Raw genomic sequence first — 25,357 nt, 5'->3', positions numbered from 1 at the left:
GGCTTGCTGGGGAGCATGCTAGATTGTTCTGGAAGCGCCGGCCCCTCTCTCTCGCGGCGTGCAGGGAAGGCCGGGGCTTGGTCATTGTGTGCCGCGCTGTCTCCGCCGTCCGCTCCTGAGCCCCTGCTGCACCGCAATGGCGGCCGTCAAAGCCCTTAACCCGAAAGCCGAGGTAGCCCGGGCCCATGCGGCCCTCGCCGTTAACATCAGTGCGGCCCGCGGGCTCCAGGATGTGCTGCGGACCAACCTCGGGCCTAAGGGCACCATGAAGATGTAAGAGCCCCGCGATGTGAGCGGCCGGCCTGGTAGCGCGGCATACACGTGCCGGCCGGCCGGAGCTGCCTGGTTACACGTGCCGGCCGGAGCTGCCTGGTTACACGTGCCGGCCGGAGCTGCCTGGTTACACGTGCCGGCCGGAGCTGCCTGGTTACACGTGCCGGCCGGAGCTGCCTGGCTACACGTGCCGGCCGGAGCTGCCTGGTTACACGTGCCGGCCGGAGCTGCCTGGTTACACGTGCCGGCCGGAGCTGCCTGGTTACACGTGCCGGTGCCGGCCGGAGCTGCCTGGTTACACGTGCCGGCCGGAGCTGCCTGGTTACACGTGCCGGCCGGAGCTGCCTGGTTACACGTGCCGGCCGGAGCTGCCTGGCTACACGTGCCGGCCGGAGCTGCCTGGTTACACGTGCCGGTGCCGGCCGGAGCTGCCTGGCTACACGTGCCGGCCGGAGCTGCCTGGTTACACGTGCCGGCCGGAGCTGCCTGGTTACACGTGCCGGCCGGAGCTGCCTGGTTACACGTGCCGGCCGGAGCTGCCTGGTTACACGTGCCGGTGCCGGCCGGAGCTGCCTGGTTACACGTGCCGGCCGGAGCTGCCTGGTTACACGTGCCGGCCGGAGCTGCCTGGTTACACGTGCCGGTGCCGGCCGGAGCTGCCTGGTTACACGTGCCGGCCGGAGCTGCCTGGTTACCGGGTTACACGTGCCGGCCGTGCAGTGACCAGTGCGGCTCTGCCTTATATGGTGATGGCTGTGATTGTGTTCGGGCACCGGCCTGGAGCTCTCACTTAACCTCACTGAGCATTGACCCCATTATTCCACTCTGCTTCCACATTATGGTAGGGTGAGGGTGTATGGTGGGCAGGGAGGGGGCATGAGTAAGGGCTCTGTAGGATGCTGTCCTGTAGCCCATCTTAGGCTACGTTCACATTTGCGTTGCGTCGGGAGCAACTGCGGCGACGCATGTCATGCGCCCCTATATTTAACATGGGGGGCGCATGGACATGCGTTGTGCTGCGTTTTACGACGCATGCGTTTGTTTTTTTGCCGCAAGCGTAGGGCGCAGAGGACGCAGCAAGCTGCATTTTTTTTGCGTCCAAAATTCGGCAACCAAGGACACATGCGTCGCAAAACGCGTTTTGTTGCGTTTTTGTTTGCGTTGTCTCCGACGCAACTTCACACAACGCAAATGTGAACGTAGCCATAGATGGCTGCTGATCCACTCTGAGTCCCTGGTCCATCAGCCCTTAGAGGAGCCGCCTATAGTTCCCCATACTGCTCGTGTGTGCCGCCATACAGCGGGACCCCTGTGATCCTGAGAATGGGGGATCCAGAGTCCCCTGTGGTAGGGGGCATGTGCTGTCCCAGTGCTATAGGGAGTGAATGGAACCGCGGTGGCACAGGCTCATTACCAGACTGAGATCCCTGGGGGTCCGAGCAGTTGTATCCCGTGTAGGTGATCTGTGAGACTCTGGACTGTTCTTGTCTGACTCTGATTTCTCTGGAGCAGGTTGGTCTCTGGAGCTGGAGATATCAAGCTCACGAAGGACGGCAATGTCCTGCTCCATGAGATGGTAGGTGTGTGGGTGGGCACATTGGAGCCGGTGTAGTGGGGGAGTGTAGGTGATGTGATATATGAGCAGTAAACACCTTCTCGGGGTTTTCTTCTTTAGCAAATCCAGCATCCAACAGCCTCCTTAATTGCGAAAGTAGCCACTGCCCAAGACGACATTACCGGAGATGGGACGACCTCCAACGTGCTGATCATCGGGGAGCTGCTGAAGCAGGCGGACCTCTACATATCCGAGGTACCCGGGAGCTGAGCGGGCCGTCGTACAGCTGGAAAGTGCAGGAGTCAGGTCATAGTTCCAGTGGACCTGAGAGCAGCGTGTGACCGTGGAGCGCCCCCAGCCTGGGGATACATAGTCCCAGAGTAATATGTCCTGTACATGTAGAGACGTGGACCCCAATGTTACATGTCAGGTAAAATGACAAGATCAGATAGTATTCGGCGGGTCCACCTGCAGTGCCGTCTCACATCACTGCTGCAGCCAATTAGAGAGCCTACACAACCAGCTTAAAGGGAACCTGTCACCCCGAAAATCGCGGGTGAGGTAATCCCACCGGCATCAGGGGCTTATCTGCAGCTGTAGATAAGCCCCCGATGTTACCTGAAAAAGACGTTAGATTATACTCGCCCAGGGGCGGTCCCGCTGCTGGTCAGGTCGGATGGGCGTCTCCGCTCCGGCGCCTCCTATCTTTTCATGACGTCCTCTTCTGATCTTCAGCTCCGGCGCAGGCGTACTTTGCTCTGCCGTTGAGGGCAGACAAAGTACTGCAGTGCGCAGGCGCCGGGCCCTGCGCACTGCAGTACTATCCTCTGCCCTCAAGAGGGCAGAGCAAAGTACGCCTGCGCCGGAGCCGTGGCTGAAGATCAGAAGAGGACGTCATGGAAAGAAGATAGGAGGCGCCGGAGCGGACCGGAGACGCCCATCTGACCTGACCAGCAGCGGGACCGCCCCTGGGTGAGTATAATCTAACGTCTTTTTCTCCTTTTTCAGGTAACATCGGGGGCTTATCTACAGCATTACAGAATGCTGTAGATAAGCCCCTGATGCCGGTGGGATTACCTCACCCGCGACTTTCGGGGTGACAGGTTCCCTTTAAAGGGTTTGTCCACTACTAGGTCAGCCCTTCTCGATCCCCGGGATTCCTCCTTATACTTACCTTTAGTGCTGGCACTGGCTCTCCCGGGGATCATGCGGCATTAACACGTGATCCCTACTGCCAATTGGCGCTGGCTTCACGCTCCTTGGGACAAATTGGATATGTATGTAGGAAGTGAGACTCCGGGACTGAGAAGGGGCAGTCTTGGCAGGGCAAACCCTTTACCTTTTCTGCGTCCGTGATGAGAGCCACAATGCCACCACTGCAGCTGAGCCCTGGCACTGGATCCGGGGACGTTTCATACTATCTGTGTCTATTGCTTAACAAGATGGACGTTTGGGGATTACTTTTCTAAGGGTACCGTCACACTATACGATTTACCTACGATCACGACCAGCGATATGACCTGGCCGTGATCGTAGGTAAATCGTAGTGTGGTCGCTGGGGAGCTGTCACACAGACAGCTCTCCAGCGACCAACGATGCCGAGGTCCCTGGGTAACAAGGGTAAACATCAGGTAACTAAGCGCAGGACCGCGCTTAGTAACCCGATGTTTACCCTGGTTACCAGCGTAAAAAAACCAGCACATACTTGCATTCCGGTGTCCGTCAGGTCCCTTGCCGTCTGCTTCCCGCACTCACTGACTGCCGGCCGTAAAGTGAAAGCACAGCCGCTGTGCTCTGCTTTCACTTTACAGCCGGCAGTCACAGTGCGGGAAGCAGACGGCAAGGGACCTGACGGACACCAGAATGTAAATATGTGCTGTTTGTTTTTTTTTTTAGTTTTACGCTTGTAACCAGGGTAAACACCGGGTTACTAAGCGCGGCCCTGCGCTTAGTAAAGGCCCCTTCACATTTAGCGACGCTGCAGCGATACCGACAACAATCCGGATCGCTGCAGCGTCGCTGTTTGGTCGCTGGAGAGCTGTCACACAGACCGCTCTCCAGCGACCAACGATGCCGGTAACCAGGGTAAACATCGGGTAACTAAGCGCAGGGCCGCGCTTAGTAACCCGATGTTTACCCTGGTTACCATGCTAAAAGTAAAAAAAAACAAACAGTACATACTTACCTACCGCTGTCTGTCCTCCAGCGCTGCGCTCTGCTTCTCTGCTCTCCTCCTGTACTGTCTGTGAGCCGGAAAGCAGAGCGGTGACGTCACCGCTCTGCTTTCCGGCTCACAGCCAGTACAGGAGGAGAGCAGAGCACAGCGCTGGAGGACAGACGGCTGTAGGTAAGTATGTACTGTTTGTTTTTTTTTACTTTTAGCATGGTAACCAGGGTAAACATCGGGTTACTAAGCGCGGCCCTGCGCTTAGTTACCCGATGTTTACCCTGGTTACCAGTGAAGACATCGCTGGATCGGTGTCACACACGCCGATCCAGCGATGTCTCCAGGGAGTCCAGCGACGAAATAAAGTTCTGGACTTTATTCAGCGACCAACGATCTCCCAGCAGGGGCCTGATCGTTGGTCGCTGTCACACATAACGATTTCATTAACGATATCGTTGCTACGTCACAAATAGCAACGATATCGTTAACAATATCGTTGTGTGAAGGTACCTTAACCCGATGTTTACCCTGGTTACAAGCGAACGCATCGCTAGATCGCATCGCTAGATCGGTGTCACACACACCGATCTAGCGATGACAGCAGGAGATCCAGCGACGAAAGAAAGTTCTAAACGATCTGCTACGACGTACGATTCTCAGCAGGATCCCTGATCGCTGCTGCGTGTCAGACACAGCGATATCGTAACGATATCGCTGGAACGTCACGAATCGTACCGTCGTAGCGATCGAAATGTCAGTGTGTGACGGTACCCTAAGAGTGGAAAGCCCCTTTAATAATTAGGCAAATGAAAGAAGTTGCCATAGGATTGCATATAGATCGACCTCCGTATCTCTATCCAATTATTCTTTCAATTGCATTGTGTGTTTTAAGGGTCTTCACCCAAGAATCGTCACTGAAGGATTCGAAGCAGCCAAAGAGAAAGCACTTAAAGTCTTAGAGGAGGTGAAGGTATCTAAAGAAATGGACAGAGAAACGCTGATTAATGTGGCCCGGACTTCGCTGCGCACCAAAGTACACGCCGAGCTGGCCGATGTACTAACCGAGGTAGGTATGTCCCCCATGTCCTGCTTCCTCACACCCCGCATCACTGCCTGACCGGATCCTGCTTTTCAGGCTGTCGTGGACGCTGTTTTGGCCATAAGACAACCCAGCGAACCAATTGACTTGTACATGGTGGAAATAATGGAGATGAAGCACAAGACAGAAAGTGACACCACGTAAGTAGTATTGATATTTCCTGTGTAATCTACATGATTATCAGGTTTGTCCTCCCCTGCAGTTTAGCTTCTACTCTTATTCTGTGGGGTGACAGCATGTTTGCCATTAACAGACAAGCACCAGTGTTGTTTATATTTTCTATCAATTGAATAAAGTTAAAGGGATTGTCCATGAGTAAAATAATCATTTTAAGGCGCAGACTGATTAAAAATAGTAATTGGAGGCATATTAACCCAGTGCATCCTGTTCCAGAAGTTGCTCCAGCTTGTACTTGGCTGCACCAGTCAGGTGATTAAGAGAGCACTTGACATTTCTCTGAAAACACCAGACCGCTGCAGGCAATTACAGACTGCAGCGGTGCTGTGACTTCAAAGTTACTGACCTGTTTGAATTTGCTCGGGTGCGGGGGCGTGACCGGATGTGGAGCTGAGCGGACGTGCGAGGCTCGAGCTCCCTAACCACCAGCTATCATAAGCGGCCCAAAGCACAGTGAGGTGACCGGAGGAGGTCAGATCTGAAGATAAGATAAGCCAGGCGGTGGTGCACTCCAGGAATGAAGCGAGGGAGAAGGAGGGGGCAGGCGCCCAGCAGGGTCCAGGTCTTTGAAGCGATGGGTAGTTGGATCCAAGATGGCGACCGCAACTCTCACCACGCGGCCGCCGGCAGCAGCAGGAGTGATGGCAGTGTGAAGCAAAGGTCAGAGCTGCACAGTGAATCACTCCACCAGCCCCAAACTCCCAGCAAAACTGAAAGATCCCTGAGCACACAGAGCTATTCACCAACGCTGCAGTCCCTGCTTTTCCCCCCTGCTAGGAATGCTGAAGGTTCAGAGCCTGAAGATTTACAGCCACTAAACACAGCCCTGACCGTCTCCTCAGACTCTCCTATTACAGACTCCAATTCTGCCCCTGTCACTGTAGCCACACTCAAATCCCTGCTGGGAGACCTGAAGCAAGCCATTCATACTGATATCACAACGGCTTTCACTGAGCTACATAAAGAAATAACGCAGATTGGCGACAGAACCTCACACATAGAGGGGAAACTGGAGGAATATACTACGGCGCACAACCAACTAGTAGACGCGCATAATGAAGCGGACGAAGAAATCATGGCCCTAAAACTGAAGCTTGCAGACCTAGAAGACCGATCCAGGCGCAATAACCTACGTTTCAGAGGAATCCCTGAGAGTGTGTCAGCGGATACACTAAAGGAGTTTCTAATGGACTTCTTCACAATTCTGGTGCCGTCAGCAGAACAGAGGGACCTGCTGATTGACAGGGCACATCGGATCCCCAAACCAAAGTCTGCTCCCAGCTCCGCACCGCGAGACGTGATAGCCAGGCTGCACTTCTACCATTTCAAGGAGGCAGTGACCAAGTCAGCGTCAGCAAAGCAAGAACTTCCAGAAAGATTCCGGAACATTCTGGTGTTCACCGACTTGTCTTCGATAACTCTGAACAGGAGGCGAGAATTCTCATCCGCAACCAAGATTCTACGGGACAACAGTATTGTCTACAAGTGGGGATATCCAGTAAAGCTCATCGTGACGAAAAACGGAACTTCACACGTCCTTGCGTCTCCCAGAGAGGCCATGACCCTGCTCCAGGAATGGTCCCTGACATCAGTGGATGAAGATACCAGCTCCCCACTAAAGAAAAGACCCCCGACACTGAACAAAGAATGGACCTGATTCTCACGCAAGTACTCTGTTACCATATGTATCCCCTGTGTGCCTATGCCAGGACACCACACTGTTATTTTTTTGCCTGGCTGGCAGGTTGAAGGGGCATGAGAATATTGCTTTCGTTTTTTCTATTCTCTCCCCCCCTTTAATACTGGATAGGAACGACTATCCAGTTGGTTCACATAGAACCGGACTCTGAGTTGTACAAGTTGTACTTGTTCTGGTTGTTGTTAATTACTTTAACCCCTTTGTTTCCCTTATTATTATCCTGTATCTGGTGACTGATTGAATTTTTTTTTCTTTTTTGTAACTGATGGTATTTCAAATATCTAGCATTAATGTGAAAGGCCTAAACAGCCCTTTCAAGAGATCGTTATTATGGAAGGAAGCCCAGGCACTCAAAGCGGACATACTATGTGTCCAAGAAACTCATTTAAATCGTGATGATACCCATAGACTACAACATAAAAATTACCCCCATATCTATGTGTCATATGCGGCGAAAAAGAAGAGAGGGGTAGCGATTGCAATAAAAGACACTGTAGCGTTCCAGCTTGTTGATAGCGTTCTGGATGATGAAGGCAGATATGTAATATTGATATGTAGCATCAATAACAAGGTGTATACAATTGCATCTATATATGCACCCAATACAGGTCAAATCACTTTTATTAAAGACCTCATAACTAAATTATCCAAAATAAAACAAGGATCCCTGCTAATCTGTGGAGATTTTAACCTCGTCCCGATCCCCAACATAGACAAATCTTGGTGCTCAAAGAAAAAGTCCCAATCCCATGCGCTGTCCCAGTGTCTTATATCAGAAGAATTGTATGACACGTGGAGGGTCCTTCATGCTTCTGAAAGGGATTATACATATTACTCCCACCCACATAAAGTATATTCAAGAATAGATCTAATAGTAGTGGATAAATGGCTCCTACAAAATATACAATCAGCAAAAATTGGGAACATAACCTGGTCGGACCACGCTCCTGTAACATGCCAAATTAAAGAGACGTACAATAATTTAACTTATTCTCCGTGGAGAATTAATAACTTCTTAATAGCCTCAGATAATATTAAATCCCAACTTAACGACCTTCTCCAGGAATTTTTTGATATCAATAGTACCCCTGACATATCCCCGACCACAGTGTGGTGCGCCCACAAGGCCTATATAAGAGGGCGGCTAATACAGATAGCAGCGCAACACAAAAAATTGAGAATGCGACAAATAGAAGAGCTCAATAAAAATATAGCAACAATGGAAAACATCCATAAACATAGCCCATCACCCACGGTATATAGGAAACTACAAAAGGCAAGATACGAACTATATCAGCTATTCCAATATAAATATGAGCATAATTTGAGGAGGAATAAAGCTAAATATTATTGGCAGGGGAATAAGGCGAGTAAAATACTTGCCAATAAGATTAAAGCGAGATTAACAAAGCAAAAAATAGCTCACATACAAGATGATCAAAAGAACAAAATATACAACCCTAAAGAAATTGCGAATACTTTCGCAAGATATTACTCCTCACTCTATAATCTCAAGACCGACAACCTTATCCCACAACCCAACGCTGAGCTAATTAATAATTTCCTGAATAGCATATCTTTACCCCAAATCCCAGAGGATAAATTGATGGCAATAAATCAACCTATAAGCCAAAAAGAAATCCAACAAACCATTCAGGCAACAAAAAATAATAAATCCCCAGGACCGGATGGTATAACTAATGAATACTTGAAGTTATTCAACCAAATATTGTCCCCACATCTATTATTAGTCTTCCAAAATATATTTGAAACAGGCAAAATACGAGAAGAAATGTTACAAGCGACTATAGTCCCTCTTCCCAAGCCAGGAAAAACTCCCGATCATCCAAGTAATTTCAGGCCAATATCCCTACTAAATACTGACCTCAAGCTGTACTCCAAAATCTTAGCAAATAGACTCTCCGATGTAATCCCTTCCCTGGTGCACAGAGACCAGGTTGGATTTATCAAATCTAGACAGACATTGGACGGCACCAGACGAATGATTGACCTCATCCATGTGGCGGGGAGCGACCGGACGCCTTCTCTGCTCCTATCCCTGGACGCGGAGAAGGCGTTCGATCGGGTGCATTGGGGATACCTGTTTGAGGTTCTGGCCAGATTCGGATTTACGGGTAATATTGCTAAAGCAATCACTCTGCTATATTCTCACCCATCCGCATCGGTTTCTGTCTCTGGAATGATGTCGGACAGGTTTACTATTACTAACGGGACGAGACAGGGGTGTCCGCTATCACCCCTTATATTTGCTTTGGTGATTGAGCCTCTAGCGCAGAAAATTAGATCACACTCGATGATATCAGGAATTCAGGTGAATAAAACGGAACACAAAATAGGCTTATTTGCTGACGACATCATTCTAGCGTTAACAAACCCGACAGAATCATTACCGGCAGCAATGCAAGTAATCGATTCATATACTAAAATATCATATTATAAGCTGAACGTGTCTAAATGCCAGGTATTAAACCTGACCCCTCTCACAAAACACCCCAAAAGCTTTGAGAATAAGTACCCTTTTAAGTGGGAAAATGACCACATTGAGTATTTGGGTATTCGGCTGACACTCTCGGCAGATAAAATGCTATCACTGAATTATGAGTCTCTAAGGAAGAAAATCCAAACTGACATGTTACGTATGAAGAAACACGAACTATCATGGCTGGGCAGGATTGCATCGGTAAAAATGTTCATTCTCCCACAAATACTGTATTTGTTCCGCAATCTCCCCATCATATTCCCAATGAAAATATTAAAAGAGATTCAAGCAATGATTTTAAAATACATTTGGCAAGAGAGAAAACCCAGAGTCCAAGCGGACACGCTTTACATCCCTATGAGTAAGGGTGGCCTGGGGTGCCCCTCAGTGGTCCGGTACTACAGGGCCGCATTATTCGAACAGTTACGATTCATGTGGAATAATGATGATGATCGGCACTGGATAGCAATTGAAAAACATTTGATGAGAACCTCCAATGTCTCAGCTTTTTACCATGCACATCAAACTAAAGTCCCTAATAGGAACCTAAAAATGTCCCCAACAATAGACGCGGCTCTGGAGCTATGGAGTATGTTGACTAATAAATTAGGCCTTATACAAACCGCATTCCTCAAAGCTCCTATAGAGACACTGGAGCATTGTATCCCGGACCTCAAACTTAAAAATTGGAATTTACCCAAAACCACCTCAATTGGGAACTTGTATGAGGGGGAGGAATTAATTACTTTTACATCATTGAGAGATAAATACAATGTTCCTCAAAGGGATTTTTACAAATATTTGCAGATCCGGCATTTCCTAACTGAAAGGAAAAAACAGATGCCTGCACCGCCATCTAAACTTTACTCTATGCTGATGAACCCGACATCACAGATTAGAGCGCTGTCCACAAGCTACGACTGTATGTTGGAGAATACTCTGCCCTCTCTAACTACATACCTGCAAAAGTGGGAAAAAGACCTAAACTGCACATTCACACCGGATCAGTGGAGGGCAGCCTTCTTAGTTATTGGAAGCCAATCTAAATGTACTAACCACATAGAAAACGCCAGGAAATTGTTATATCGGTGGTATTTCACTCCCAGTAGATTGTCCAGGATGTTCTGCAGTTCCCCAGACACGTGTTGGAGGTGTGGAGACCCCTGTGCAGACATGCTACATATATGGTGGAGTTGTGACAGAATTAGACGTCTGTGGGCAGCCATAGATCATCTGATGTTCCAGATTTGTGGTATACCGGTGACTCTTAATGCACAGCAGGCGTTACTCGCTATTGATTTGGACTCGTTTCCCTATGAGTTCCGTACAGTGATTGTACATATTATTGTAGCAACAAGACTCAAAATTGCTAGTTACTGGAAAAACTCCAGGTGCCCCTCACTGCCCGAGGTCGTATCACTGATCAACGAAAATTGCCTATCAGAAAAAATAATCGCTACATCTAATAATAATATAGCTCAATTTCAGAAAAAATGGAACAATTGGTTATCTTTCCGTTTAAATACCGTTCTTAAATGACTTTGCAGATTTGCATATAGAGAATGTGATTGGATAGTTATTGTAATGTCACCATTTCCCCTATCCTCTTCCCTTCCCTAATCCCCATAACGTTGTGTTAATTATTAAGAATTTAATGTCAATAAGATGTAATGCTTGACACAATTTGTAAATAAAAATTTATGTTTAAAAAAGAATTTGCTCGGGTGCTGGAAGGTGAGTATACCTCACTTAACTTTTAAAGGGAGCCCGTCACCATGCAAAACGCTATTAACTTGCATATGTATGGGTAAAGAGGTTGTCCACTACTTTAACATTTATGACCTATTTTTAAGATGGGTCATCAATGTCTTATAGATGGGGTTGTGAAACCTGGCACTCTCACTGATCAGCTGTTATTGTGGAAGGCAGCTGGAAGTGCTCCGTTACGGAGCTGCACAGTACCATCTACTTCTACCCTTCACCCCCTCTTGATCTGAATAGGGGGCGCATGTGCAGTACCTGGCAGCAGCCGCTCTACAGTAGATGGCACTGCAGTGTGTAGCTCTATAACTGAGCAACATTGAATTGGCGGGGGTGCTGGGTGTCACAACCCCATCTATCAGACATTGATGACCTATCCCAAGGCTAAGCCATCAATATTACAGCAGTGGACAACCCCTTTAACCTGCAGGAAAACGGCATTACAGTTCTGCTCAGCAACTCTACTGAAAGTGCCCCTATTGGGAGAAAATGAATTTGACTCTCTATACTGTGAGCGGTGGCCATATGCGTGCCCCGGCACTTTGCATCACAGCCGACTCTAAAGCACTCTTGTGACTGGAAGACGACAGCTCCCCGGGAGGAGATAAGTTAATCTCCCGGTAGCAGCACTGTCAGTAAAGGTACCTTCACACTCAGCGACGCTGCAGCGATACCGACAACTATGTCGATCGCTGCAGCGTCGCTGGAGAGCTGTCACACAGACAGCTCTCCAGCGACCAACGATCCCGAAGTCCCCGGTAACCAGGGTAAACATCGGGTTACTAAGCGCAGGGCCGCGCTTAGTAACCCGATGTTTACCCTGGTTACCAGCGTAAAAGTAAAAAAAAAAAAACAAAAAAAACTTCATACTTACCTTCCGCTGTCTGTCCCCAGGGCTGTGCTTTCCTGCACTGACTGTGAGCACAGCGGACGGAAAGCAGAGCAGTGACGTCACCGCTGTGCTGGCCGGCGCTCACAGCCAGTGCAGAGAAGCACAGCACCGGGGACAGACAGCGGAAGGTAAGTATGAAGTTTTTTTTGTTTTTTTTTACTTTTACGCTGGTAACCAGGGTAAACATCGGGTTACTAAGCGCGGCCCTGCGCTTAGTAACCCGATGTTTACCCTGGTTACCAATGAAGACATCGCTGAATCGGCGTCACACGCCGATTCAGCGATGTCTGCAGGGAGTCCAGCGACAAAATAAAGTTCTGGACTTTCTGCAGCAACCAACGACATCACAGCAGGATCCAGATCGCTGCTGCCTGTCAAACTGAACGATATCGCTAGCCAGGACGCTGCAACGTCACGGATCGCTAGCGATATCGTTCAGTGTGAAGGTACCTTAAGGCAGCTGGTCACCATTTAATGCTGTTTATCTGCAAATTAACTAATCAGTGTTTTCAGGTTCTCTTTTAATTAAGCCATGCCTTTAAAAAAAAAAAAAAGGCAATCCCTTTAAACTTCTAATTACGCACTTTTTATTTTTAAGCGCCACTCCAGCATTTTTTTTTTTTAATTTCAGCGCTAGAGTGGCGTTAGTAATGTAAGGTCTTGCACCTAATAGTTGTCTTCAGCTCCTCCCGGCATCGCTCTGGTCGTGTGCCGCCATCTTGTGAGTGCAACGTCTGACCGTAAGTCAGAGCTAACGGTCACAAGCGCTCCGTGCAAGTCTGTGAGCCAGAGCGAGTCTCTCACAGACTTACATTGGGAAGTGACCTGACCTCCCAGTAAATACTGGAGCAAGCACACAGGTCACCTGGAGACGGACCAAAGTAGTGCTGGGAAGTATGAGAGTAGGGGCACGGAACGTGGTAGCTCCACTGTGGTGCTGCAATATGAAAAAATGCTGGATGGGGGGGTCCATCTAAAGAATGGTCCATGCATGGATGAATTCTGCGTTGCCTTGTGGTAGGTTATGCAGTCAGACACCATGCTACAGTAAACCGCATGTGTGCTTTGCTATTTGGCGTTCCATTTTTGGCAGCGTATCGGCACAATTGTGAACACTTCCAGTAATCAAGGATTATTAATGAGGGTTAGTATTCCATGTACTCTGTCCCTGAGAACGTCTGAATTTCTTCTAGGTTAATAAGAGGACTTGTGCTTGATCATGGGGCTCGTCATCCTGACATGAAGAAGAGGGTGGAGGATGCTTATATTCTCACCTGTAATGTGTCGCTGGAGTATGAGAAAACGTATGTATGTGTGGGTTTATATTTTCTAAATTGCAAGGATCTACTGTAAATTCTATGAAATTCCTCTTGACTATGTAGGACAGCTCGGCCTTCTCGTTCCCGGGGTTTGATGCGTCTTTACCGCTGTAGTCTGGCATATAAGAACCAGGGATTCCCCTTTCATGGACGAGGAGACTGAATATAAGTGGAACATTTAAGGAATGATATGTTAAGAGCCCAGAATGGAGACTGTGGGGTGTTAAAACTTGTGACTTTGATGTCCAAGTCAGCACAATAGGAAGCTCAGCTAATGGGTTTTGATACCAAAAAGCTGAACTAAGCCTGCATGTACATGGACAGCCTGAATGTTTTCTCACTTCCGGTGGGTCGTGAGCTGGGCAGAGGACCACTGATGTATGTTTTCATCACCGTCCGATAAGGAATGTGTGAAGCCATCCCAGGGCCGGAGCCAGTAATACCAGGCAGATACCGGCTGTGTTAAATAGCTGAAACAGCAGCGACAGGATCCTCCTCTGATAGTAGTTTCACCACTTAGATGCTGTTGTCAGTCTTATACAGCATCTAAATGACTGTTTGCAGAGCACTTTGGGCCCCGTGACACAATCAGGCCTCATTGGAGAACCACGATTTCACTATATACTGCAGTGCAACGGCATTGTAGTATATAGAATAAATGCTTAAGTCCCCAAGGAGGAAAAAAGAATGAAACAATAATTTAAATTGCCCCACTTCTCCACCTTCAAAAATAAATATGCATTTGATATCATTGTCCAATCTAATGCAATATAAACTTTTTTAAACCATATGTTAAATGCCCCCCCAAAAATTGTCATTGGGCTTTCCAAAAACAAACACCAGTAAGTGCACACACTGCCTAATTCTGAGGAAGCCGCTTGTGTTTTCCCCGACGCTGCTTCGTTGACAATTCGGCCGTTGTTTCTTTGCGAGGGCTCTGCTGCCTGTGAAAGAAGAATGTTTCTACGTTTTAACCACTTGACAGTTTCCAAACCCTGAAGCAGCTAGAAGATGTCACAAGTCTGTGTGTGCACAGCAATGTCGTTTGTACATTGCTGTGCATTGTGTACCTTTGTACTCTGGTGGGTGCAAGCACACCCCGGCACTTTGATGGCTTGCTCCGCACATATGTGCTGTCGAGCACACTCTGAGCACACTGTGCGAGTGCCAGGCTATGCTTACAGCGCCGCTCACAGTATAGTGATTGGAGAGGTGACTGTTGCCACTAGATATACACCATTGTAACTGAAATCCAGCGGCTCCCAGGAAAAAATAAATTTTCTCCCAGTAGCCGCAATTTCAGTAAGGCTTCATTCAGACATCACACACAGAACATGTAGAAGTTGGCATTGTTCTTTCTTTAACTTTTCTTTATTTTTTGCTCACACAGTGAAGTCAATTCTGGATTTTTCTACAAAAGTGCAGAGGAGCGGGAAAAATTGGTCAAAGCCGAGAGAAAATTTATTGAAGAGAGGGTAAAAAAAATCGTAGCCCTGAAGGAAACAGTATGTGGAGATTCCGGCAAAGGCTTCATAGTGATAAACCAGAAGGTGAGGTTCCCCAAGGATTGCTCTCACTGTGGGCCCGCACAAGGAACACCCAAGTGTGATTGGTAGCACCCTTGGCTTCAGTCTTGTGCTAGAGCGAGCCTGTTCTCTTTCCTCTGCTGCTGGTGAACACTTATTTACTGGTATGTATTCAGGAGAACAGTACACCCCGAGCCTCCGCGGGGTAAGGGCCTGCTCAGCGCCGTATACAGGTCCCATCCCGCAGGAGACCCTCCTATTTATGGCTATGGGTGCGCAAAAACAATAAAATGCGATCCCATTCGTACTCTCTGTATATCAGATATTTAGCTATTAACATAACATTTAGACCAGTTTCCTGACTACTGATACGTAAAACCCAAACTGATGCCAATATGAAAGAACAGTCCACTTTCTTTCATCTGAACCTGGCCCAATTGTTCACTAAGCCCTTACATGCCTATAACCCCGATTCCAGCCATAAAGTAACTGTGGGCTAATGTACAATGATGTATGAGAACATTGCTCTAACAAGGTTCCTGCTCTGTAGGGAATCGACCCATTCTCATTGGACGCCCTCGCCAAAGAAGGGATTGTTGCTCTCCGTAGAGCAAAGAGGAGAAATATGGAAAGGTGGGTGCCATTCTAGTCGTCTGTCTGGTATGGCCTCTTATGTATCACCCGGAGCCTAACCGCTGCCCTTTCCTAGGCTGACCCTCGCCTGTGGCGGCAATGCCATGAACTCTGTGGATGATCTGACCCCTGAGTGCTTGGGACATGCTGGTCTTGTTTATGAGTACACCATGGTGAGTGGTGGATGCTAGATATTGTCTTATGTCTTTAGTTTTCCCTCTGTAATGTTTACGTGACTTTCATTTTTAGGGTGAGGAGAAGTTTACATTTATAGAGCAATGTGAAAATCCACGTTCTGTCACCCTGCTGGTCAAGGGGCCAAATAAACACACGCTCACACAAATCAAAGACGCCATCAGAGATGGCCTGCGGGCGGTGAAGAATGCCATAGAGGATGGTGAGTTGCAATAAGGGGTAAATCCACTTTATTTACTGTTTAATGCTCATTGTTCCATTTTATAAAGCTGTGTTTTCTGTTTTTGTTAAATTACTGTATATTATGGATAATTGCCATTTACCCAGACTGTAGATTGAATACATTTTGCTGAACTTAATTGGTAAGTGTAACTGGTAAGCATTGTATAGAATTATAAAATATCCGGACCAGTTGCATTTACCACATACTAAACTATTTGTACTGACAGTAGATTCAGATGGGTAAAAATCTAGCCTGTTCTTAAAGGGGTATTGCCATCTCCAAGTCCCTATCCCAATTTGCAATATCAGAAAATACCTCCAATTAGAAATGTATAGTTCTTCTGATAAGCTATGTCAGTTACCACATGTGCAGGGCATTGCAGTAGCTTAGGTATCCATGGTTACGACCACTGTCGCTGAGTGGTTGTGACCATAGATACCTAAGCTACTGCAATTCCCTGCACATGGGATAAGCGACATAACGTATCTGAAGAACTATACTACATTTCTAATTGGAGGTATTTTCTGATATTATTACACCCACTAAGGTGTATTCCCATCTCCAAGATCCTCTAAGTCACATTCTGCACACCATTAAATGTATCTCGCTGAAAAGCTCCATTTCTCCATGTACTTTAATGGAAGATGCCATTACATTTGTGCAGTCCGATCCACAGGCGGCATGAGTCAACACACAGCTGTGATCCTGCAGCCCAGCTCTGTGATTCAAACAGCAGGACTCTGATGTTTCCTTTAAGATCAGTCACATGTGCATTTGTGCAGAAAGGCATTGAAGCTGCGGCTCAGTCACAGGATTGCACAGTGTGATTAGTAAGGCTTAGCTGGGTGCCCAGACTGCAGAATGTAACGCTGGCAGCAGCAGAATTGTGTAATGAATGCTCCTCTTTCTGCCCGTAGGCTGCGTTGTGCCAGGCGCGGGGGCTCTCGAAGTGGCAATTGCTGATGCTCTTGTCAAGCACAAGCCTAATGTGAAGGGCAGAGCCCAGCTGGGTGTGCAGGCATTCGCTGATGCTCTCCTCATCATTCCCAAGGTACCAGTACAAATACCCACTTTTTTTTTCCTCCACTTACCTTTAACACTCTTAATATTCTGGCCCTGATCTCGAGGCGCTTGATTCACTAAGAGGCTGTATCCTTTTAGTGAAGCAGACGCGTCCTTAAAATGGCGTGCGCCTTGCCACAAATCATCTTCTGGTCAGGCAGATGTAAGAAATGGCCCAACTCATCATGAATTAGACGAGCAGACACTGCCGTGCCTCGTCCTGCCCTTGCCAAGCTCATTGTGATGGAGCTGGTTGAAAACTCCAGGTCACAGAATTTTTCCACAACATTGTGTTGTGCAGAGATTTGACTTTAGTTTTATACCAGATTTTTAGCTTTACCACTTTGATGAATTGGAGCCTTCAGGTTTAATTTGTCTAAATACATGATTATAGTGCCAGTTGGATAAAGCGCCGGTTTTCCGTACTTTCCTTCAGTGACAGTAGGACACGGGTGTCACTCCTGTACTTTCCTTTGCAGGTTCTTGCTCAGAACTCTGGATATGACCCTCAAGAAACATTAGTAAAACTTCAGACAGAATATGCAGAATCGGGACAGCTCATTGGTGTAGACCTAAATTCAGGTACCTCTCGCTTACATTTCTACATGATAAATCCTTTGACTACAGAGGATTTTTACAAATTGACTGGATTTCTGACTGCAGAGCTACTTATCCCTGGTGTACAATAGTTTTTAAATGTTTTTTTAAGAAAAGGCATAAAAAAGGAATCTGTCAGCAGGTTTCTGCTACCTCATCTGAGAGCAGCCTGATGTAAGCAAAGAGAAGCTGAATCCAAAAGTCTCACTTATATTACCGGGTGCAGCCGTTCTGACATAATCAGAGCTTTTAGATTTAGCAATACAGCAGAGCTGAGGAAGATAACCCCGCCCACACCAGGATCTCTATACACTATGTCTATAGACAGTGAGCTGCCTGTCACAGGAGGGGTGTGTCAGACTGGCATGGGAAGCTCTGGGGAAAAACAATCACTGCAGGCAAATGGCATGGAGCTTGATAACAGAGGCAATGCTGAGGTCTGTGGTTTAACCCCTACCTCATGCTGTCTTCAGATTACATGGCAAAAACCTGCTGACAGATTTCATTTAAATTGTTTCATAATAATCTTTGTTTATATATAGCGCTAACATATTCCGCAGCACTTTACAGTTTGCACACATTATCATCACTGTCCCCGATGGGGCTCACAATCTAGATTATTAATTCAGTACCAAAACCTCACAGAAGTAACCCTTATGTGCCCCGAGTTTTGTGGGATCCCAGCATGCAAAGTGAATGTCAACCCACCGTGGCTGTTCTTGCGCTTTCCACTAACCCGCTGTTGCCACACACAATTCAACAAGGGTTAGTTACCATTGGAAACAACTTGTTACAGCATGCTGCAGCACTGGGCTATTAAGCGCGAGATCTCGCTCACTGCAAGAGGGGCCGCAGAAGGTTTGTGGGACCCTGCTCTGCATGCTGAGATGCCACAACCTGGGACTTGCCCTTTCGGAAGCTGAATTTTAGGCGGCTTCGTTGGTTTTGATGCTAGATTGTAGTTTAAAAAAATCACAATCAGGTTGCAAGATCAACATCCCGGCTCCCTTCCCCCTTTCCTGTCTAATCTGTATTAGAAATCTTGCCATTTTCATACTGCCCACTGGGGGTATTTTAATGGCTGTGATAAGAAATTATAGAAGCGATTAAACACAATGCACAGCACAAAACTTTTCAACAATTGGTAATTTCTGGTTCGAAAACAGCAGTAAAACACTGTATCCAGTCTTGCTTTTAGATGACCAAAGTTACAGAACAGATTTGGTTTAAAAGTTTAAGCAAAGTGACAATTTATCAAGTTTCCCCAACAGTAACCAGTGTAGGTTTCAGAGGATCGTGTACACTAATGAGAAGTATTTTATTTAAAGGATGTTTGTCTGAATAATGACTGTTTATAACATCGATCTCATGTTTTCTAGACATTTTTAAGTTTACTAGTTTTATTGGGGTTCATGAAGATATTCTCTATGACTTTGCACAGAGAACACTCAAGTGGGCTCCTTGGCTCCCTTGATCCTAGTTCTGTGCTACATCAATGTCTGTTCTTTTTCCTCTGCATTGGAAGATGGCGTTCTTCTACATGTATTCAGGAGAACAGCACATAGCATGCTTATCTAAGCATATAATCCATCTTTACTAGGCTGTTTGTCTGCAGTGGAAACCGATCATGTAAAATAAACACTATTAACCTGCAGACATAGCGTTAATCTGTATGTTAATGGTGTTTAAAACAACGGAACACCTGGCTAGCAGAATAATAAATAATTTTATTTTCATATAGCGCTTTACAGTTTGCACATGCAGCGCTTTACAGTTTGCAGACGTTATCATCTCTGTCCCCAATGGGGCTCACAATCTAAATTCCCTATCAGTATGTCTTTGGACTGTGGGAGGAAACCGGAAAACCCGGAGGAAACCCACGCAAACACGGAGAGAACATACAAACTCTTTGCAGATGTTGTCCAAGGTAGGATTAGAACCCAGGACTCCAGCGCTGCAAGGCTGCAATGCTAACCACTGAGCCACCGTGCTGCCCCTAATTCACTCTATTCCTCCTGGTAGTCTCCAGCTCTCAGTTACTGCTCACTACATGGTGAGTGGTTGTTGTAACCACATCTCTGCACTGACTGCCAGCCGGTTCTGTACTGATGCACTGCTGAGCTGGCTGTCAGTCAGTGCTGGGGGCGTGGTTACAACTACCACTCGCTATGTACTGAGTGGTGACTGAAGCCACACCTCTGCGACTGGAAGGTTATGGGGAAGGGGGGGGGGGGGGGGTACAATGCATTTTCTCCCAATAGCCTGGCTTTCAGTGCATGTTAACCCCATGCAGGGTAATAGCATTTGGGGACATGGTGGCCTTTAAAGGAAATCTATGTGCATCCAAATGCAAAATTCTCCTCAGTTCTGATAGCTCTTTATTCCACCCCAACCTTCACACACACTTTGTGTAGGGGCTCATTCAGACGAGTGTATAATATCGACATTTGTTGACCAGATGAGGTTTCTCTTTTTCAGACACACCAAGTGTCTGTGAGAAAAATAAATAAAAAATTGCTGTATGCACTATGCTCTTTGCGTCTTAGATGAGTCTCGCTCGCCCATACACATCTATGGGTGTGTATTTTTATGTGATGTATAAATACGGGTGCCACATGGCTGAAAATCGTCCCGACTTGTGGATGAAAAGCTCGTCTGACCTTAGCCTAAAATGCATATTATGGGGCAGAAAATGAGGACAGAAATAGAGTACAGATGGAAACTTAATACCACTTTATTAACTGAAGGTAACCAACTAAAATATGTAAAACTCACTTTTGTCAGAGGTGTCCATAGTCTTTAAAAGGGTCGTCCAAAGGCAAAGTAAATTTCCTAAATCCATATTGATTTGATGCCATAACCTAAATAACTGATATTTGCATTCAAAATTCCTTACTGTTCCCAAACCACGCGATCTGTCGTTCAATATTTTTTTCCTACTTCCTTTCTGATGACGCTTCGTTTGAGAATCACAGGGCATGCTGGGATACACAAAGCTTCTTCAGGTGGCAGAGGCTGCAATCACTGTCGCAGTCTATGCCCCCTCCCCTGAAACGAAGCATTATCAGCGACACTTTTTTCCAGGCTGGGGCTAGTCCTTTGGAGCTTTGCACAATGACAGTGCGCTCTATATTGCCAGCTTAGATCAGTAGTAAGGAGTATTGCAATAGATGGCTTGCAGAGGTCACTTGTGGGGGTGGCGCTGGTCTCTACAAGCCAGGTATTGTGATACTGCTGTTACCGCCTCCGTACTACTGATCTGAGCGCGCTGTCATTGTGCACAGAATACAGGGACTAGCCCTGTCCCTGAAATGTGTATCATTGGTGACTATTCATTTAGGGGAAGGCAGGGTCGTAGCAGTGACTGCAGCCTCTGCCTCCTGATAATTTGTTGGAGTACCCCAGAATGCAGCCGTATTCTCAAGCGAAGTGCCATCCGATAAAAGTATGAGCAAGCACGGTGGCTCAGTGGTTAGCACTGCAGCCTTGCAGCGCTGTAGTCAAATAAACCAAGGACAACTGCAAGGAGTTTGTACGTTCTCCCCGTGTTTGCGTGGGTTTCCTCCCACACTCCGAAGACATACTGATATAGAATCTAGATTGTGAGCCCCATCGGGGGGCAGTGATGATAATGTGTGCAAACTGTAAAGCGCTGCGGAATATGTCGGCGCTATGTAAAAATACAGATTATTATAGGGGAAAAATAGCAGTTGGTGTACTTGGGGAACAGTAGAGAATTTTTAATGCAACTATACAGTATTGACATTAGAGAGCTAGGGATTTAGGGATCACCCCTTTAAATACTGGCAATCTTTTCTGAATTGGGCATGATGCGTAATCTACCTATGAAGTGTAATGTCCTGTGTATTACTGTGAATCCCCAAACCCTAAAGTTAATTCTAATGATGTAACAATGTGTACAAGAATTTTTTTTTTTTTTTAAGTAACCGGTATTTGGGTTTTTCCTTAACTGTAGGTGAACCAATGGTGTCATCGGAGGCAGGAATCTGGGACAATTACAGTGTTAAGAAACAGCTTCTTCATTCCTGGTAAGTCTATTCATCCGTCTTTCAGAATCGATTCAAACTACTTTAGGTGCTGCCTCGTCTATCACCCAGAGACATTAGTGGCCTTGATCTGGATTATCTTAAAGGGAACCTCTCACTTGATTTTACTCCCCTACTAGGTGTCCACAGCCCAAAATGTCATTGCAACACATTGGTAGTCCCTGGTACATGCATAGAGGCTGAAGTTTAGGCCTCCCTTTCATTTGTGGATCTCATTGATTTTTGGTGTAGATTTTGGCAACGGATTTCACTGCAGATTCAGCAGCGAAAATGCTAAAATAAGTGCACAAAGTGTGACTACCCCATAGACCCCATTTCTACACTAGACTATTCTCAGTATGTAAAAATAATAATAAATAATTAATTATATGGAGGGGTTGGCGCAAAGGCAACAGTACCTAAAGGAAGGAAAAAAAAAATGCAGCTGCGAAATAGGACAAAAACCACCAATATTGTCAACGAAAATAACAATTGTAAAACCTACATATATTTCGCGCTGTGCATATATTCTATCCTTAGTAGAAACGAGGCTGCCTATAACTCATAAGATATACTAGCTATTTAATAATAAAATTAGCACAGAACAATGAATACAATCAGTCTTTCAGTGCAATGGCTGCACACATATTAAAAGATATATATAAAAATGCATTAGTTCAGGTATGCAAATAGATGAATAGTTCAATGTCATTAGAATGTATAGTGTCGGCAAAAAGCCTCATTACCCGATGATGAGTCTTCCAATCAAGGGTTACGTTCCTGGTGAAAATCCAGACGGAGTCCGAAGTAAGGAAAAGAGGAAGGAAAAAATGTGTGTCTCTTCAGGAGTGTAGTCCCGGCCGGTGACATACAGGGATCCCTGACGAAGAAGACCGCAATCTTCGAAACGCATAGGAACTGGTCCACACAGCGTTCCCTACCTCGGGTGGTCACGTCACTTTTTACGTCACGCTAGGTCCGGTCTGGCGTCTGCAGCACCACAGGTTTTCAGCGTGCATCAGTCCTTGTTGTGCACCACTAGTGAGGACGCTTAGGGGGTGTATGTCACCGGCCGGGACTACACTCCTGAAGAGACACACATTTTTTCCTTCCTCTTTTCCTTACTTCGGACTCCGTCTGGATTTTCACCAGGAACGTAACCCTTGATTGGAAGACTGTCATCATCGGGTAATGAGGCTTTTTGCCGACACTATACATTCTAATGACATTGAACTATTCATCTATTTGCGTACCTGAACTAATGCATTTTTATATATATCTTTTAAAGGGAACCTGTCACCTGAATTTGGCGGGACCGTGTTTGGGTCATATGGGCGGAGTTTTTGGGTGTTTGATTCACCCTTTCCCTACCCGCTGGCTGCATGCTGGCCGCAATATTGGATTGAAGTTCATTCTCTGTCCTTCGTAGTACACGCCTGCGCAAGGCAATCTTGCCTTGCGCAGATGTGTACTACGGAGGACATAGAATGAACACCAATCCAATATTGCGGCCAGCATGCAGCCAGCGGGTAGGGAAAGGGTGAATCAAACACCTGAAAACTCCGCCCATATGACCAAAAACTGGTCCCGCCAAATTCAGGTGACAGGTTCCCTTTAATGTGTGTGCAGCCATTGCACTGAAAGACTGATTGTATTCATTGTTGTGTGCTAATTTTATTAAATGGCTAGTATATCTTATGGGTTATAGGCAGCCTCGTTTCTACTAAGGATAGAATATATGCACAGCGCGAAATATATGTAGGTTTTACAATTATTCTCAGTATGTCATGTTGCCTGCCCGTCTACCATTTCCCATCACTGACCTTGTACCTTCTTTTCTTTCCTAGCACTGTTATTGCAAGCAATATCCTGCTGGTGGACGAGATTATGAGAGCAGGAATGTCCTCTCTGAAAGGATAAAGTTAAAGCTTTCTGCATTTCCTATGCCCTTACTGGTTCGCTGAACCGGCAGCTCCAATTAATTAACTTCACTTAAAACTGTAACAATAGCACCTATTGAAATTCATTTGATTTAACTTTCAGAATTTATTTATTTCAGTTTTTTATGGCACTGAAGTGTACAAGTCTTTGTACTCAATAAAATGAATAAGCGATATCTTCACTATTTGTATGCTTCCTCCTCATCAGCTTGTCTCAGCAAGGCTGTTCTGCTTTATTCTATGTATGTGGGTACCAGGAACCGTAATGGAGCTTTCGGCATATACCATTCAGGTTATTAGAAGGATTCTCTGTTAGAAAAATCTTACTATATCAGTGGTGTGCATTAATGTTTGACATGTACCAATCAGTGTCTACCCCACCAAAAGAAAAAAAAATAGCAAAGCATAGAAGTACATATAACCACTATGGTATGGATGGAGAAAATCACCCATTTGGGACAATCACTTGAGAGCGAGCACCACATTTCCTGTGTGGTGTAGCATGCCAGTACATTGTGTGGTGTAGCGTGCCAGTACATTGCCTGTGTGGTGTAGCGTGCCAGTACGTTGCCTGTGTGGTGTAGCGTGCCACTATTGCATTTTAGCTATTACTAAGATAAGTGTTAAAGTTCCTAAATGCAATCAATTCTTTCCAATCAGGGAGACTTCTGGTATTCAAATTCTCAATTTTTCTCCAATAACCCTCTACAACAGCACCATAGGAGGTTGTCACCCCACCTTTAATAGGCACATGGAAAAAAAGAAGTAAAATAGCCCCTTCCACATCCTCTCGCTGGTGTGTTTTCTTGTGAAAACAGTGTTCTGCAGACACCGTTTTTAAAGTACCTGGATTGCCAGGCAGCGGAGACCGACTGCTCAGACCTCTCCTCTCCCAACGCTGCTCGTATCTCCTTGGATACAGAACTTCCCATCCAGTCTGCGCCTTTGGCTAAAGTCTGTGGGCATCAGACTGGAGGCCTCCCTGGTCTTTTACTCCCAATCCACTCCCAGTATCCCTTCAAAAGCTAGGAATTGGTCCTACCAGTAATTATATTTCCAGGAGTCTCCTATTCTAGGGACAGGAAACACAAGGTTAAAAGTCCACCTCACCCTCAGTGTCTATACCAATCGCCACATCAGGATGGATACAACTCTTATTTTATTGAATTCTTACATAACAAATGTTAATCTCGCATAGTGCTCAGAATTCAGGGGAGGGAATGTAATGGTGCGGTCATGATTGGCTCCTGGAAATATTACCGATGGGACTAATTCCTAATCTCCCAGGACGTCCCTCATAACAGCACGTCATGAGAAATACCAAATCAATGGCATCTCAGGGTGGGACTACTTCCATAAGCTACTTGTTGACCTGATATTATTTCTAGCTTGTAGTGTTTACAGAATATTATATTTTATCAAGTTGCGGCCCTGCAGATTTAGTCTATGGACGCTCATGCTCTCTCAGCCCAGGATGCTTAAATTGCTCTAGTAGTGTGCGCCTTATTAATGTTAATTGGGTGCCCTCGTTTCTCAGATTCATAAGCCAGGAAAATGGCTGAAGTAACCCATCTGGCTAGGGTTGCCTTTGAGGCTTTTTTTTTGCCTTTATTCTTTCCTGAATGCTGTTCAAACAGGTTTGAGCCTTGTCTCCAGGCCTTAGTGGTTTCCATGTAACACATTACTGATTTCC

The 25,357-nt window shown here is 46.3% G+C and overlaps 1 protein-coding gene and 2 non-coding genes across 3 annotated transcripts; all 3 read left to right on the top strand.

The window, feature by feature from the left end:
- On the top strand, positions 1 to 23,846 carry LOC138670241 (T-complex protein 1 subunit zeta). Its single transcript, XM_069757412.1, has 14 exons — positions 1 to 273; positions 1,786 to 1,849; positions 1,949 to 2,083; positions 4,888 to 5,061; positions 5,131 to 5,234; positions 13,317 to 13,427; positions 14,833 to 14,992; positions 15,519 to 15,601; positions 15,678 to 15,774; positions 15,851 to 15,998; positions 16,937 to 17,070; positions 17,561 to 17,663; positions 21,655 to 21,727; positions 23,572 to 23,846. The coding sequence occupies exons 1-14, from the start codon at positions 137 to 139 to the stop codon at positions 23,642 to 23,644; spliced, it is 1,596 nt and encodes a 531-aa protein (XP_069613513.1). The 5' UTR covers positions 1 to 136; the 3' UTR covers positions 23,645 to 23,846.
- On the top strand, positions 13,113 to 13,241 carry LOC138673252 (small nucleolar RNA SNORA15). Its single transcript, XR_011319906.1, has one exon. It is a non-coding gene; the product is annotated as a small nucleolar RNA SNORA15 (small nucleolar RNA).
- Positions 19,112 to 19,243, top strand: LOC138673258 (small nucleolar RNA SNORA22). The gene has a single exon (XR_011319912.1). It is a non-coding gene; the product is annotated as a small nucleolar RNA SNORA22 (small nucleolar RNA).
- Positions 23,847 to 25,357: the final 1,511 nt, after the last annotated feature.

This window comes from Ranitomeya imitator, chromosome 3 (assembly GCF_032444005.1).
Source record: "Ranitomeya imitator isolate aRanImi1 chromosome 3, aRanImi1.pri, whole genome shotgun sequence".
NCBI lineage: Eukaryota > Metazoa > Chordata > Amphibia > Anura > Dendrobatidae > Ranitomeya > Ranitomeya imitator.
This window is presented reverse-complemented; position numbering and strand designations above follow the sequence as displayed.

What these genes read in the sequence shown, in the direction of transcription:
- LOC138670241 (XM_069757412.1), top strand. Translation starts at nt 137, where the DNA reads ATGGCGGCCGTCAAAGCCCTTAACCCGAAAGCCGAGGTAGCCCGGGCC. An exon ending in TGGTGTAGACCTAAATTCAG is followed by an intron (nt 17,664 to 21,654) that starts GTACCTCTCGCT and finishes CCTTAACTGTAG; the next exon opens with GTGAACCAATGGTGTCATCG. An exon ending in AAACAGCTTCTTCATTCCTG is followed by an intron (nt 21,728 to 23,571) that starts GTAAGTCTATTC and finishes TTTCTTTCCTAG; the next exon opens with CACTGTTATTGCAAGCAATA.